The 16,753-nt window shown below is 32.6% G+C and overlaps 1 protein-coding gene and 1 long non-coding RNA gene across 2 annotated transcripts; both read right to left on the bottom strand.

Moving 5' to 3' along the window:
• Positions 1-9,628: 9,628 nt before the first annotated feature.
• Positions 9,629-14,273, bottom strand: LOC139905687 (uncharacterized). The gene is made up of 2 exons (XR_011780690.1): positions 10,173-14,273; positions 9,629-10,102 (listed from the first exon to the last, which is right to left on the bottom strand). It is a non-coding gene; the product is annotated as an uncharacterized lncRNA (long non-coding RNA).
• A 303-nt stretch (positions 14,274-14,576) lies between these two features.
• Positions 14,577-15,731, bottom strand: eIF2Bbeta (eukaryotic translation initiation factor 2B subunit beta). Its single transcript, XM_040715180.2, has one exon. The coding sequence runs from the start codon at positions 15,688-15,690 to the stop codon at positions 14,668-14,670; it is 1,023 nt and encodes a 340-aa protein (XP_040571114.1). The 5' UTR covers positions 15,691-15,731; the 3' UTR covers positions 14,577-14,667.
• Between the last annotated feature and the right edge of the window lie 1,022 nt (positions 15,732-16,753).

Below are 16,753 nucleotides of genomic sequence, written 5' to 3'. Positions count from 1 at the left end.
TGCTTCTTGAAAAGTGAGTTTAGCTATGAAGAAAACAGTTGCAAATCTACCTTGAGGATCAAAATATCTCGAAGATTCAGATAACACAACTCTTTTCGTTAGTCATTTTGAATCCTCATTAAAATCCATTAATAGGTAAATACTATCTTCCTTTGGATTCCAAGAATAACCAAGAGCCTAAGTTTCATCAAGTAATGGAGCTGTATCTTCGTTATTTAGTCATTCATCAGGAAGATGTGAAATCACTTCCAGAATATTGCTGCACCACTTCCGTAGTTGAAATTGACCATAAGAATGTATCTTAATAAGTTGATCCACTATTTGTTTTGCTTCGATAATATCACTTGTTCCAGTGATTAAGTCATCCATGTACATATCATTATCAATGAAATTCACTGCTGCTCCAAAAACCTGCCTCGTATGACGATACTCTTTGAAAGGACCATTTATTTTTAGTCTCCAAAAAAACGCAAAAGATCTTGTTGTCTTTTTGAAACATAAGCGATGTACTATGATTCACGTTCATTGATGCGTCAAAAACAATATTTAATTTAGTTGTAGTAGACGTTTCTTTTATGTGGTAAATAACAAACCATATTATCTTTGATTGCTACTTCATCATACGGTATCACTTTAGTGAAACCAAAATGAAAATTACTTTGCATAGCATTCCGATATGCATTTCCAAATTCAGTCCTCCTACGAAATGATGATTCTAGTTTATTGAAACGTTTGAGAGCGAGTGCTTTTGACTCCGACATGTCCAAAAAGTCATTCATCAAAGGTAAAGGAGCCTCGATGTGACCATTGCCTGTCACTCTAACTTTAAAACGAAAAACTTTCTCAGCCTTCCATTCATTTTTTGATATATGTTTCTGATTAGAAGTACCAATATTTTGACATATCATGAATTTTTTGTTTGATAGATCTATGAGATACACAAGCATAATGACGATTAAATGGGAGACTAACATTCTCATTAATACCCCATCCAAGTTTCGTATGTCTTGCAAACGGTTTCCAGATTCTATCTGGAATAAATGTTAAAAATCGATTGAGCATATTAGCTCCTATCAATATTTCTATTTTTCTACGTAGATCTAGAGAATCAGCTGACTCTAAATCACATAAATGTGAATGAGATAATATAATTTTCGGAGTTGATAACGAGTATTCAGAAATACGATTAATTTGAAAGGCCTAGATTAGAACTGATTTTCCAGTACGAGTCTGTAATCTGATACTGATTAAAAAAAACTGGATATCATCGAGACTGAATTAGACGGGACTGCAGTTTTCAGTCCTAAACAAGGACTGGCACAAAAATGGTGAGCACACTATTTTGATTTCCGAAAAAGAGGCCACGTATTTTGGTTTGTGCCGGCTTTAGGGAGAGGGTGACCATTTTGAAATGAATAGTATTTATAAATAAAAGATTGATAAAAGTATTACAATTTTTATAACATAAAAGCAAATTAAATATTACCAAATGATTCAACAAATTATTAAGGACAAATGTAATTATACATACATATACAGAAAAAATATACTAATCATGAGGAGAAATAAAATCCGTTTTTTTCTTATCATACTTCAAATTCCATGTAGAATCCTCATTTTTCGTCATCTAAGTAATTTGTAAATCTAAGAAAAGAAAAAGTAAATTAGTATGTTCAGTATTTAAAACGGCTTACACTTATCTTAAATAAGTTGTACATGTTGGAATCCATGGAGCATGCCCAATTCTTAACCCGAAGAAACTGATGTTAGACAAAATAATTGCACGCCATTTGGAGCTAAGACTCCCTTTGATACGATTCATGATGTTCTTCTTGACCATATTACTGTATTTAGGAATAAATAAAAGTTATTTGATAAATACTTACTCTTACGAATCTAATATTTCAATATTCCATTTTATAATTTGCTTGTTCCAGACACTTTTTACTGATAAACAGGATCTTATTTTTGTATGAATGGCTTTCAATATGGTGAAAACCCTCTCTAAGTCACAATTTACAATAGGTGTGCTTCTGTAAGTTGTCTCCTCAGAATTTGCAAGGTCTCGCAAATAATTGCACGCTGGATTTTCATCTAAAAATGTATTTAATTTTGTTTTGAATGGCTCTAACTTGATATCGACGCATAAATGTTCGACAATAGTCAAGCTACTAAGTAAAGAGTCATCCTTCTAACGCAGTAATGGCCTCGGTAATTGAGTTGATATAATGATTAATTATTGACAATTCTTCATAAATAAACTCATCATTTATAATCTCCTTAGCTTTAACGACCGTTGGTGTTTTTTCGTTAATGTTATTTAAATATTCCCTCATTACTTCGAAGTTATTAAAATAGTAATCAACTGCTTTCAACTAAGTTCCCTAGGGTGTGATGATAGGTGCTGGAGGTAAGGGAATTTGATAAGAAGCAGTAAAATTCCGTTTTCTTAGCCCGGCATTCAAAAACATTTTTTTAAATTTCTGAAATGAGCTCGTTTGTTTTTGGGAATTCTTTACGTGCAAGTTCAGCCACGTTATGGAGTCCATGAGCTACACACATAATATGGTTCCATTGGGGGTAGCTATTTTTGAGGTCTTACCCCGCTTTTTACAGTAAGACACTCCATCCGTGATGAAAACTTTTAAATTATTTTCATCAAAGTTCAAACCAAGAGTGTTAGTTGAATACTCTCAATGACACAATTTGCAACATTAAACGCACTTATAACTTTTATGTTTGTTATGTTGAATAGATAAGGACAACCCCAAGATGTGGACATCCTAAGGACCCATCAATATAGCTCTCATTGATTGTTCCTGGTTGTCTTTAGTCTCATCAACAGCTATGAAAATATCCTTATCTCCAATTTTTACTTTAATTTTGGAGATTACATCCTTGTTGACAACCTCCATTAATCTATGTAGAGTCCTTTTATTAGGGAAGGTTCTATCGGCATATTCCTTCATAAATTGCGAAAAAAAGGGATTCTCCACGGTGGAAAAAGGTATATTAGAGGAAACTAGCATCTTAAAGAGGTCGGTGTTAAAATTGTCAGAATCATCATGAGTCAAATGTTGTTTGTATGCATTCATATTCTTAATGTGGGAAGAGGGCATTAGGTATCGTTTGACTCTGGATGGGGGACTGCAAGAGTACTTGCATCGACATATTCGACAAAATATTTTGTTGTGGTCCGGTAGGTAGCTCCAAATTTCATGGGCTACATTAATTTCAATCCAGACTTATGGAGATTTTTTTTTTGTCATTTCACAAATTTTATTGTACAAACTCAGAGGTATTTGCCGAACAATAGATCCTTTGAGGAGATGTTAGCACAACAATTTATTCGAGAAAGAATGAATAAATAAGGAAAAAAAGGGAAATTCTACCTACTTTGCTAATCTCAAAACAGTGATTTATTTGACCAAACAGCCCAGCTTTAGTCATTAATAAAGATGAAAGATTGGAAAAAATAAGGTGTGCACAAATGGGACGCGATTAAACATTTGGTCAAATATATTGTAATATTGTTAGAGTTCATGTCAGGTGTTGATGTTTGAGTGATTATATTAATACGTATTACAACTGCTAACTTTTTATATTAGCTATTTACATAATAACCACTTATTAAGTTATAGGGTTAAACATTTATTTTTAAAATGTGGTTAATGTAAAAAATAATTGAGCATTTAGATATATGGATCCTGATCCACCCATTCCTTCCCGTTTCTAGGAGTTCTTCATCTTCACTAGCTCTGATTCTCTTTCTGACTTCTTGTTCTGTTCAAGGGATTTCACCTATTTGTACATCACTCGTCAACAAAAAATAAACAAAAAGTTCGAAATTATCAATCTATTGTGTTATATTACATTTTATATTGAGATACCCAGAAGTATTAGCTATACCAGATGTATGAAAAGTACTCTTAACACTTTACTATCTCTCTGACACCTTTGATATGGACCGAGTGTAAACACTTTTCTCTTCCTTTAGCAACTTTTTTTCATTAATAAGGATACAATTTATAACAAATTTTTTCATTCTTCTTTTCATTTCTACCTTTCTTCGTTAATTGCACCTTTCTATTAAGGTTTGGGATAGTGGCTTCTGACCTCTTCAATCATTGTCTCTATGGACAAGACTACATTAATTTCTCTAAATCTTCTGCGGAATCAAGGTATACTTCTTAAATAAGAACTAAGGGATTGAAATTATGATATTAGTAAGCTTAGAAGTCTAATAGATGACTTTAGTCTTAAGACTGTTTTTGAGTAGTCCAGTAGAAATTATTTATAATAAAGTAAAAGTAACGGCCGCAGTTGAACCAAATCCCCCTTCCCACCCAAGTTAAAATGAAAAACTCCAGTAACATCACCTGATTTATTGTCAATAATATAGACGGCACCTTTCAGTATTTGCTTAAAATACGGAACTGTTGCCATATTATGAAAGCTTTTTATGGCATTTTCTGTATTCATTATTAAAGGCTGAGCATTTTGGAGCGTTTTTTTTTTCTTTTTGCCAAAATGAGCAAAAACAAAGTTCTAAATTTTTTAGAAATAACCATCCAAAATATCAAAATTGAGCATTTTGTATGTAAAGAAAAATACAATTTTATAGGAATAATTTAAAATAATAAGCGTTACTTAATATTTATCATAATATATTCTTAGATTTTGCTATATTAATTCGAAAAATCATTATTTTAGAAAGATTTTCTCATGCTTTTGCCTTCGAACTGTATTGATAATTATAAACAAAGTAAAGGACTGTTCAACGTCCACATTAGAAGCCGGAACAAATATGAAATTGGCATGATCTTTAAAAGTCTTATTAAATGAAGGCAGTAAAAGGTAACTTCGTATAAAAGATATTCGTATAAGGACAATTCGTATAAAATATTTTCGTAACGGGACATTTCGTATAAAGCCATTTCGTATAAAGTTATGAGGAAACAGGGCATAGACTTTATGAATTGTCATTTTATACCCCGAATTTTGGGGATGTTTTCGGGTACCGGCTATACTTAAGTAACTACTAAGACTACCATAATTGTACCACGAATGTTGGGGGTGTTTTCGGGTAACGCTGGATCCCAAAACGGGATTCAAATCACCGCCGATACTTGAAAATTTTCTAAGGGACCTTCAAAATGAGACTCTAATGAAGAGGGTTTTGCAGGTGAATTTTATTTCGAAAAATATCCTCAAAAGCTGTTGTATAATCTAACTAAAACCCAAATTGTCTTTATTTATTTCATACCAGTTTAGAAAATTGAGCAATTTTTTCAGTGATTGAGCTATTGCTCACAAATCCCAAGTTTAATTATTACAGTCTGTAAGTTGTATAATTTTGATACTCTTTCAAATAAAATATTAACTCAATTGACAGCATTAAATATTTATTTGTAGTAATAATATCGGTTCTGATTTTTTTAAAGTATATTTACATAAATATTAAAAAAGATACAAATATAGGACTAACAAATATATTATATGTAGTAAAATTTGTCATTTTATGTATACAATAGTTCAGAGAACTATATACATATATGAATCATAATGTTTGATATCAATGTATAGGTATAATGTTTAAAAAACAACAAAAAAGAATTATTTTTGTAAAGATTGGATATTAAGTCTACTTTATTGCCAATGGGAAGTTAATATTGAAAGCAATAAATAAGGTCTTTATTTTATAATATATATTTTTTAAAAGATACATTATCAGAAAATAGTAAATTAGACTTTATAAAAAGTATGAATAAACATTATTTTTAAAATATGTTCCCAAAGAAAAAGTAAACTCTAATTTTTTTAAATGTGAAATTACAAAATTATCTTACAAATTGATTTAATAAATAATTTAGAAAAAACAACACATCAAAGGTCTTTTAAATTTATCCATCTTTAAAATTAATATAATCTAGACCAGGGATTATCAACCCTTTTTCAGTGTAAAATAAATTTTCAACCAATTAACCCTAACCAACATAAATATATTTAACAAACACTGTTAACACTGTCTGTTTTATTAAATATTACAACTGAATATAAATTGCATTTTTTTAGTAAGAAACTTGTGCATGTGGTTCAGTAAAGATCTTGTTCAGTCTTGGTGGCAGGGAGGGAACTATTGTAATCCAGCTTTTCTCCAGAATCAGTCTGTTTCTATACATTGTCTTTATCACAGTCATTGCAGAGAAGGGGGCCTCACATAAATATGTGGAGGCAAAGGAAAGTAGCTACTCTAAAGCTTTCTCCCCCAGGTCAGGGTACTCCTGCTTATCAAACAACCAAAACTATGTGAGTGAAGATTTGGCTAACTTCAACTGGAGGCCACAGTCTGAAGAGTTCTTCCTGAACAGTGAAATGTAGATATCTTCTGTTTTCCTCAGAGGAGAAATGGGTTAGCAACTCATTCCCGCTGTGCAGATTTCTTCTTTCAGTCAGGAAAATAAGAGTGGAAATCTTGAAACAAATTGGTCAAATGTACCACAATGATTTATTTGACTGGAGCTCCGTTCACATCGCACTAGAGAGAAAATCATCCACATGATGAAAGCAAGTGAAATATTTCTGCGCACAATCCCATCTCAACAGCTCTACTTTCTTCAGGAAGCCATTCATCTTATCATACAGGTTTAAAACAGTGGTGTTCTTGCCCTGCAGAGATGTATTCAGTTCGTTCAGCTTGCTAAATACATCGGCCAGGTGGAACAGCTTCGCCAGCCAGTCTGTGTCCTAGGATAAGGTGGCGGAAGAGGATTTGTCCTCAGTCAGAGCAGTGGTTGCTTCGGATATTAATTCCAACAACCGGCTGAGATTGTTTTCCCGGAAAAAGTTATTAGCAACATTAAACATATCCCTTCCTGTTTTTTTCTCATCGAGAGGTTTGCAGAAAAGTATGTACAGATAAAAGTCATCAGTATCGACGTATATGACAAAAGTAACAAGTTGTGCTTTTCCACTGACATCTGTGGATGAGTCCACAGATGTCAGGATGAAAAAAGATTTGCTTAGTTTTTCTACAACTTGATCTAGAAAATACAAATGCTCCCATCTTTTCTAATCGGTGGCAAACGGAGTCATTTAGCAGAGGCACATTCTTGAATTTTTCTGCTGGGTTTTTGTCCAGCATTGGCTGAGCCCAGCACAACAGCAGCTGTAATTAGCATGTCTTACCCGACATTTAACGGTTTCTACGCTTTAGCAAAAACAAAACACAGAGGCATCCAGGCTTTCGCTGATGTTATGGAGGCTTTCCGAATTGTGTCTTTGGATGACCTAAATTCTGACAGTTTTATTTGAAAAACTTAAGTTGCCTACCTACATGATTTTGATTTTTTGTCTTGAGATGACACTTGAGATGAGTTGTCACTGTTAGACAACTTCTCCACACACAAAAAACACAATGCCATAGGAGAACTACAGCTTTTGAAAGTAAATCCCATTAGGATGTATTCTTCCTCATACTAACGAAATTTTAGGGGAGCCTGTATTTCTTTTTTTTTCTTCTTGACAACTGTCCCTTTGTGTTTTTAGCAGCATAGTTGCTGCACTTCAACCATAACTTCATTTTTTGAGTTGTCCAGGCAACAGTGATGCCAGGTTGGATCAAACCATCCCTATTTTTTTTGTAGGGGGCGCCCTCTAATTTTTTTACATACATACTTATATTTAACTAAAATATTTATTTATGGATATTTATAAGGACTTATGAATTGATGCTTATATATATTTTTTAAATCTCAAGTGCCCACTGGACTGCCTCAAAGTACACTCATTTGAGAACCACTAGTTCTTGACAAATACAAAAGTCTGACCACTTCCGGTCTAGGACTTTTATAGCACGAGCATATTATTTAAAGTGAAAAAAGGTTAATCAAATTAGTTAAAAATAAGAAACTAAACACAAACTTTAATTGATTTAATGAATGTTGATATAGAATGAGATTTTTTCACTCTTGCCAATCTTGGTGTCATTAGCAAATTCTAAAGAGTGGGGAGTTATTTTATATTACATTTAGAGTTACTTTAGAAAAACATAAATTTAGAAGACTTTTGTAAAATTAGATTTGTTCATTTTTTATATTGTCAATATTTTTATTTCATGGTCTTAAGTCTTTAAATCCCCTTATTCAAAAGTTGTTCTGTGGAGAGGTAAGATAGAAAAATAAATGATATTATGTAGAAATAATATTTCTTGAACAAGTTCTGATATTAGATGGTGGGCTTCATTCTTAGATCTTTGGGCTTGCCTTCCCGTTTAGGTCTAAGCAAATACATCAAACTTGTCCTTTTTAGTTGAGTCTCCCGTTTATGACCCCAGCTTTGTTCAATATACTCCAACCCATTTACAGATTTAAAATAAAATAAAATTATATGTTTCTTAGTACCATGGTATAGGTTAAAATACATCCATTTTTTCCAAGGGATTTGTCTTGAAAAGATCAAATATAAGTTGATATACAGGGTTCGGAAGCAAAACATGAACTGTTAATAAATGCTAATTATGTAATTAAAATAGAGTAGTTTTGTTATTTTTTTCCTGTATAATCCGAATCTCCTGTTCTTTTTGCATAAGTAAACAATAATAAACATTTCTCAAATCTTTCATCATGAGTGAGCAAGAAGCAAAAAGTCAGAGGATTTCAGACCTTCTGGATGCTAAAAATTGAGGTGGCAGAGATTATGTACATTGTGAAGGGCTCCAGGAGCCTAATTTTCAAAGTGGCCAAAATGAAAAAGGATGGAAAAGACCTCTCAAGGCAACAAGGAAGTGGGGGACAACACTTGAAAAGGGATTCTGAGTTTCTGAGGGACCTGAAGAAGAAGATCCATGAGGACACCACTAAATCCATGAATCGTCTCTCTAACGAGTTTTACGTGGATATTGAGGCTCGATATCGGTGTAATTCCTTTGAAATTGCTTGATTCGGAGAGGGACTTGTGTTTATTTATTTTATATCATAGCTACTTGCAAGATACGTCTGAGCAGATCTTTCTTTGAATTCTTTAAACTGTCAGGGTTACAAAGTTAATTTTCGGTTTCTTTTTTTATTACATACCGGCAGCTAATATAATTTGAATTTATGATCATTGAGTACACAAGTTATTAACGCGTAAGCAGCATGTCAGATTTTTAACTCTGTTTTAAAAATTATTGTGTGGATGCAAGTCAAAGAAGGATAAATATTTAACGTTTTACTTGGTTTTATCAGGTGACCCTTGCTATTTGTATTAGTTTAGAGTAATTAGAGCCCCCTAATAATGGAGATTTCAAAGTAAAGAACGATAATATAAAAATACTGTGTCATTAGAGGAGGGAAAATATAAAGAAAAAATCGGCGGTCATAATAAGAAAGCAAAAGTATCGTCCGATTTACAAGGTATCGATACATCATACTATCACGTGACCAGAAGTAATGAAGAACAATTCAAAACAAGATAACTTTGTAAATGTATCTTTTTTTTAAGGGAGTGGTATTATAGCTGCAGCCATGATTCTTCAAGCTACGTTTGGGTATTCTCAATTTATATTAATCACTTTTTTTTTACATGTACTTTATTCATTTTGAAGAAGACAGACTTGATTCATGCAACATAATAAAACGAATATATTTAGAGGATTACTATCATTGAATTTATTTTGCCTCCATTGAACACCTCTTCAGAAAAGATAATATCACAAAAGTCTTAAATTTCATAAATATAAAAAAAGGAACGATTTTATTCATATAATTACAATTTTTTTGTTATAAAAACAAATAATCATTCTTATGAAAAAAAAAAAAAAATAATATTAGTAATAATTTCAAGGATTATAAATACAACTTATTTTATCATATCCTTAGTCAGACATTCTTAAACAAATATTTATAATCCATTTCAAGAATCATAAGCACCATATAAAATAAACTAAAAATCTTTATTGATAAATGATAAAATCAATAAAATAATTAAGTCCCAATTTATTTTTTACTTCATAAATATACATACAGCAAAAATTTCATCAGCTTTTGAGTCAATTATAGGCATTGTTATCAAATTTGTTGGATGAGTGTAGATACCCAAGAATCTTTGTTGGAAGCTGGACCTGTAAAAAGTTATTTTTATTATATTATATATCTATTGTAAACGAACAGAATAATCCTAGTAATACTAACCTTTTGTGATACTTCATAAAATTTTCTTAGAAGTTTTACCAAATTCTCCATCTTGAGCCCTTTTACTACAGATATTGTGATACTTAATTTGTTCTTGCTGCTTAGGAATAGTACTACAACCTCTTTCTGGGTCAAAATTATCTCTAGCATAACATAAGTTGAGTTCTACCAAGTAAAGATATCTTGTATTAACTTGTCCGTATTCTCATCTAACTCGATTTGGATTTCTTTTGATCTTGAGTCCTTTTTATAATGCTACATAATTTTTTTACATTTACCAATCATTTTTTTAAAACTATGTTGTTCAAATATGCTCTTTAGATCTCTTTAAATTTGACTTTTTCTATCTAAAGTATTGAAACTACTAATATTATTCCCATTTTCCTAGTTCTAAACTAACTAAATCTACAAGTAACTTTGATTTTGGATATTAAATATGCCTGCCCCAAGAGTCATTTAGTTTTATTGCTGATAGTTTTTTTGTAATGCTGCAAAATTCTAGATAATTTGTCGTCTTTGTTTTTCTTGTAGATACCCAGAAGTTGGTGCTATAGCATTCAAAGTGATACCAAATGAAAGTTAATAAAATTTTCTTGAGTATAAGAGTTAAAAAAAAGAATACTTGTGAAAATTTCAAATATTTTTAATACAGAAATATACTAATTGTATTATAACAAAAACCCAAAAAAATAATAACCTCTCAGATAGGATATCACTGATACATGTTTGTATTGTCATTTGTTCAATGTGGCTTTCTTGAAACTGTCGAATTTGTCCCTGTTGAATTTTACAATTTTCGTAAGCAACTTCTTTGCTCCGGCTCAGTTGTGATTCGAGTCTCTAAGTCATTCATCAGTTTCAAAGTTAATAGAAATACAAGATTATACCATAACGCGTCTACGACATATGTTGGATTTCCTCCAAACTTTCCATATTGACGTCATAGTAGATGAGTGGTTGCATATTTTGTCAAAATCTGTTGTTCTTAACAGCAGTCGGTACAAAACATTAAATTGAAAATTCTAGTAATAGTGACGTCATAGACTATGAGTGGTTGCATGTTTTGTCATAATCTACCAGTCTTGCCGAGCAGTCGGTACAATACATCAGATTGAAAATTTTAGCAAGCCCGATTACATGATGGTCTAACCTTGTATTTCTATTAACCTAGATCAGTTTGACACTTCACCCAGTACCATCATTGGTCGATTTACTGACTTCACAAACTTCCGTGCTTTCATCCCAGATATCAGCAGGAGTAGTAAGCCGGTCACATTTATTTCCCAGATCATCATACAAAAAGTGATACCCTGTTCTTAACAGGTCTGTGAGCACCATAGCTCCATTGATGACAAGCAACACTAGCTTGTCCTTTCTGTAACTCGCATGGCTCTCTATTTCTATTTTCTATCTGATAGTTTGACTTCGAGCTTCTTCTTCTTTGCATACTTGTTCATGTTCTAATGCGAACTGAACAAGATAAATGACAACAGTTTATTGTTCAGATATCAGTGGTGGTTGTTCATTTTCTTGAGAAGAAAGATTGCCGGTTCCTAGTCATATATTGCTCGTATTGTAATGTGTTCTTAGCTCGGCACATCAACAGCAGATGCAGGACTCACCAAGTGAGATGTGTAGATTAAGGCTGAGAATTTATTCATTCTCTCCAAGTTGAAGATCCAGGGAAAAATGAGCATCATAATGCAGTAAATGTTCCTGACCATCCAACAATCTTGTTAAATTGTACTTCGTTTGGCCCAATGAATACCTCGAAGATTTTTATAACGAAGCAGACTCTCTACAATAGACCCATGGACTTGCTTCTTCAAGGAAATTGGACCCTTTGCAATTCTGCTTGTCATCATCTGTTCCAACTTGGGCAGTCCTTATACCAATTTTTCTTAAATTTCATTCAAATTGTTGAACACTGTATTGTCAGGACTTTTAACTTTGTTCAAAACAGCCTACCATGCCATGAAGGTTATAAAGCTCCCTTTCTTCATATTACAGAGTACTAGAGACAATACCACAAGACTTTCTACTGTGTATGTTTGACCAAGAATATCCCTTATAAGTTTTTCATCTGAGTATAGTGTAAAGTAATCTGGCAGATTTTCCTTGAAGCCATTCAAGTTACATTGGGATAAGTTATTTATCAGTTTGCCATACGGTGGAGGCTGATATAACAAAGCCATTAAGATCTGCGTCTCTTGTCTTCAACACAGCAAACACCATGATAGTAGTCTAGTTCTCCAAGAGGGACAACAGATTTACAGTGCTACAATTCTCTTCATTGGTAAAAACTAAACGTTGAGAGTTTAAGCATATATTGAACATCCTGGTATTGTCTTAGCCCTCACATGTACCAGAGCTTTGACTGTTCTCTGAGACTTCATTACTTAAGATTTCTTAAGCTTTTCCTGTTAAATCAGTCACTTATGATAGCATTCTACCTTCTCCATTGTTCTCGAAAGCTTTTCTCAGTCTAACCTTATTCCCTTACACTTTGCCATGGTCTGACATATGTATTATGGCGAGTGGTCATCGATTTTATTAGGAAGTGTGCATTGTCATTCAAATATATATTGATGTCTTAGCATTAGACATGTATGTTAGAAGCAACATTTTTTAGATAAAATTATATATCATATGATGTCATCCTTTCAATGCCTAACAAATTTGTATGTTTCTTTATTAAAAATGTTTAAAATTTTCACATGTATTCTTTTTTTTTAAACTCTTATATTCAAGAAAATTTTATTTACTTTCATTTGGTACCACATTCAATGCAATAGCACCCATCGCTGGGTAGCTATGATGAAAACAAAGACACTATATATATAATTTTGCAGCATTTTTAAAAAATGCCAACAATAAAGCTGATAACTCTTACAACAAGCATATCCAAGGTCCAAATCAAAATGTATATAGTTAGTTTAGACCTTGGAGAATGGGAATATCAGTTTCTATTTGTTTGATGAAAAAAAGTCCAATTTAAATAGGTCTAATGCTCTTATTGAGAACTAATTGCAATGTATCCTAAAAAATTGGTAAATAGGGAATAACAATATCTCCCAAAGCACTTGTAATATTTGAAGCATTATAATTACATATAACTTATAAGATATATCCTATGTTTAGGTATTTTATATTCTTTTATAGCGTCATTGATCTTTTTTTTATAGCGGTATGGCTGTTATTGGTTGGATGTTTTTTTGTAAAATTTTAACCAAATACAACTTCCTCCCATTTTTATTAGGCTCAAAATCTGACTGGTAATTTTGCAATTTTAAGAATGTTCATCTTGTTTTGTCCCGTCAACACATGAGCAAACGGTAGTGATTTTTCTCAAAATTTAGCCTAGCTTACGTTCATATTCTTTGACGAATATTATTGTCAATTTCTATAAACAAATTATTCTCATTAATCCTTTGAAGGCACCACAAATTACACTTCAGTAACAAAAAATCATCATCATGGAAGAACGATAAAGTCTTCCTAATCAAATGAAGACTCTTTAACTAAAGTTGACATTTTTGAGTATCTCATTTCATCACATAAATTTGAATCAAAAATATGTAATTTACAGAAATACGTCTATAAAATATTGGACATTTCTCTGTTTCCTTATTAATATCAGTGATTGTTTTTTGTGTTAGCTCAATACATCTTGTAGATGACTAATGAAGTTATAAGATAAATTTCATGTGGTTCTGATAAAATTTCATCCTCGATGTCAAACTTAATTTCATGTTCCTTAAACGAGTCGGCTAAAAAAGGAACTTTTTTTGGGTAATTTGATGTGTGACCTACTTGTTTTTATTTCAAATAATTCAAAGCATAAAAAATTTGGCTTTAGGGATCTACTGATTAGTAAATAGTAAATGCTAATTCAATTTTAACTCAAATGAAGAAAATAACTAAATGAAAAAGTATGTTATAATTTTATAAATTTCTGCACATATTTTGTCCTGAACTTGAGAAAATATCTTACAAGTTAGTAAAATTGATGGGTAGAAAAAAAAACTATTTTCTTTCGAGATTTATAATTTTAGGTATTCATGATTAGAAATTAGGTTTGAATAAAAACTGAAACATACATCTTCAAAAAAGACTTACTTTTAAAGTTATTAAAAAGATTTTTTAAACCTGGGTACGTTTTCTATAATTTTATGATTTACAAGAGTATCTTTTTCTTCATATGAAAATTAAGTCTAATATGTGAACTTTTTTTCGTCTTATTCGACATATAAACACTAAAACCAAGGAACCGAAAAAAGTTGTATTGTGTTATTTGTCTATTTTTTTTAATACAACAACTAAATTCTGAAAATCGAGTACCAAGATAAATGTGAAAATATACAGCATTATTCGTTGTATAAATGAAGAAAGGCCATTTAGGTGTTCTTTGTGAGGAAAAACATTTATTTAAAAGTTAATAGATACGTTTCATGAATTAATAAGCCATAGTAATTATAATTTTATTTAACACAAATTAAGTCCTTAAATCATAATCATCTGAATGATAAAACTCACTCAACAAGCGATAAACGTAAGAAGGGGCATGCCCTGACACATTGGATATAAAGAGAGTAACAAGCCGTGGAGGAACGTATTCGAATACAGGATTGACAGTACGTACAAGGGACGCTATTTCCCCCTCTCCTAATTCTCCAAGACTTTGCCTGGGTGAATCAAAATGATTTGCAGCACAGCCTTTTTCACTTGAATGAAAAACTGGGGATAGCTTGTAGATAGGGGAACAGACGATTAAGGGTACAGAATAATGTTTAGCAGCCAAGGCGAGAGTATAGCTCCCAGTTGCTGCCTCCAGACCTCCATCTGCCAGAACGGAGTGTGTACCAATAATAACTTTGTTAACACGAGCCATCATGGCAAAGATGGCGCTGTCTGGGATGAGTGTGGTGGGGATTTTGTGAGCAAGAGACATAGCAAGGTCACGGCCGCGGTTGAAAGGAGATCCCTCAGCTACAATCACATGAAACTTTCTATCCTTGGCTGCCTCTTTCAAAAAGGCTTCCACAGTAGAAGATTTCCCTAGGGTTAGAATAACCTCATCTGCATGAATATGCTGAGGGGCTTGGCTCGATATCTCTTCTACGGAGGACTCCAGTTCCATTTGAAGCTCCTGAAGCGACTCCAAGACACGGGTTTTGAGCTCGGGATGGGGCTCCAGCAGTGATCTTTCCTCCACATTATTAGTTGCAATTTCTGTGAGAGAGGACACGTTTTCTTTCTCTTTCAATGAGAGAAGACTTGCTGTTTCTTCCCGGATGGCTTTCAAAACTCTTCGAAGAACGTTTGCTTCTGCAACATTCGAAGAGTCTCCGGAAAAGGTGGATTTCACGGACTTGATGATCTCTGAGGCGCTCACAGACTCTTGAAGGAGTTTTGTTATCACTTGGATGAAACGAGCGAGTGCAGCTTGAGCAAAAGTTCTGGAGGAAATCTCCGTAATGGATTGATATCCCAACTTGGTTGTCGTTGAGGAAGTCATGGCTAAGGAAGCACTCGTGACGTCATATGAGAAATAATGACATCAAAGTTCCTTCCTTATTTTTTTTTCTCTCTTACACTTTCTGTGTAAAACCTTGAGCCATATAACGTCGTTATCTTTTTTGTATCACGCAACCTTTCATCTAAAAAATAATTTAAAAAAGGCCCTAAATCATTTGGTAGTTAGCCAAATAAGTCAATTACACCAACTCTTATTTATCTCATAGTTAATTTTTAAAATGGTGAAGAAATAATATAACAGTGATAGTCTGCGAGTATGTAATATATAAATAGTGGTTGGTATGATTGACTTATTTGGCTAACTACCAAATGAGTTCAGGCCTTTTTTATGCTTCTTTTTGGAGAAACGATTGCGTCATACAATAAAAATATTGACGTGAGAGATTTGTTTCTCTATGCTCAGTGCCTTAGCTCTGTCAATGCTTTGAACCTATCCCTTTAACTTAGCTTTACCTCATTCTGGGACTATATTAAGAAAATTAAGGCTTCTTTTTATTTTCAATCTATATCCTTGTAGCTATGAACACGAAAAAAAGGATAACGCCTATCCACGTTTATTATTATTATACGGTAGACTACTATTAGTTGCGTTGTAACTTTGAACAACTGCATCTAAATCATTTCTACATCAGTATTCGACATTGAAGGTGCTAATGTCGAAATAAAAATTATGTACTTCGCATGACCAAATTGGTTTGAAACTTAACAAGATGCTATATAAATAAATGTTTAACCGTCCATAATACTTTTTATTTCATCCATAACGCCTTAGTTTTCATTCAAATTGATTTCCCCCATTTAAGTTATGAAAATCAAGCATTTTTATGGAGATCCCCAAAACAATTCTAGACTTTCAGGTACGCCTCTTGCAAGTATTTTTTTCTCCGTAAATAGGCATTTTGTAACATACCTACATATATTTTAAATATGATGGGCAAAATGTATTCCTGTCCTTTTGAAAACGGAGCATAAGTATGGGATAGCTTATTATTTCGCTTATATATCAAAAATAATAAATTATGAAATAGCCATGACAGATCCAC

This window comes from Lepeophtheirus salmonis, chromosome 6 (genome assembly GCF_016086655.4).
Source record: "Lepeophtheirus salmonis chromosome 6, UVic_Lsal_1.4, whole genome shotgun sequence".
Taxonomy (NCBI): domain Eukaryota; kingdom Metazoa; phylum Arthropoda; class Copepoda; order Siphonostomatoida; family Caligidae; genus Lepeophtheirus; species Lepeophtheirus salmonis.
The sequence above is the reverse complement of the archived record's forward strand: the minus strand, read 5'-3'. Positions and strand labels throughout refer to the sequence as shown.

What these genes read in the sequence shown, in the direction of transcription:
- eIF2Bbeta (XM_040715180.2), bottom strand. Translation starts at nt 15,690, where the DNA reads ATGACTTCCTCAACGACAACCAAGTTGGGATATCAATCCATTACGGAG.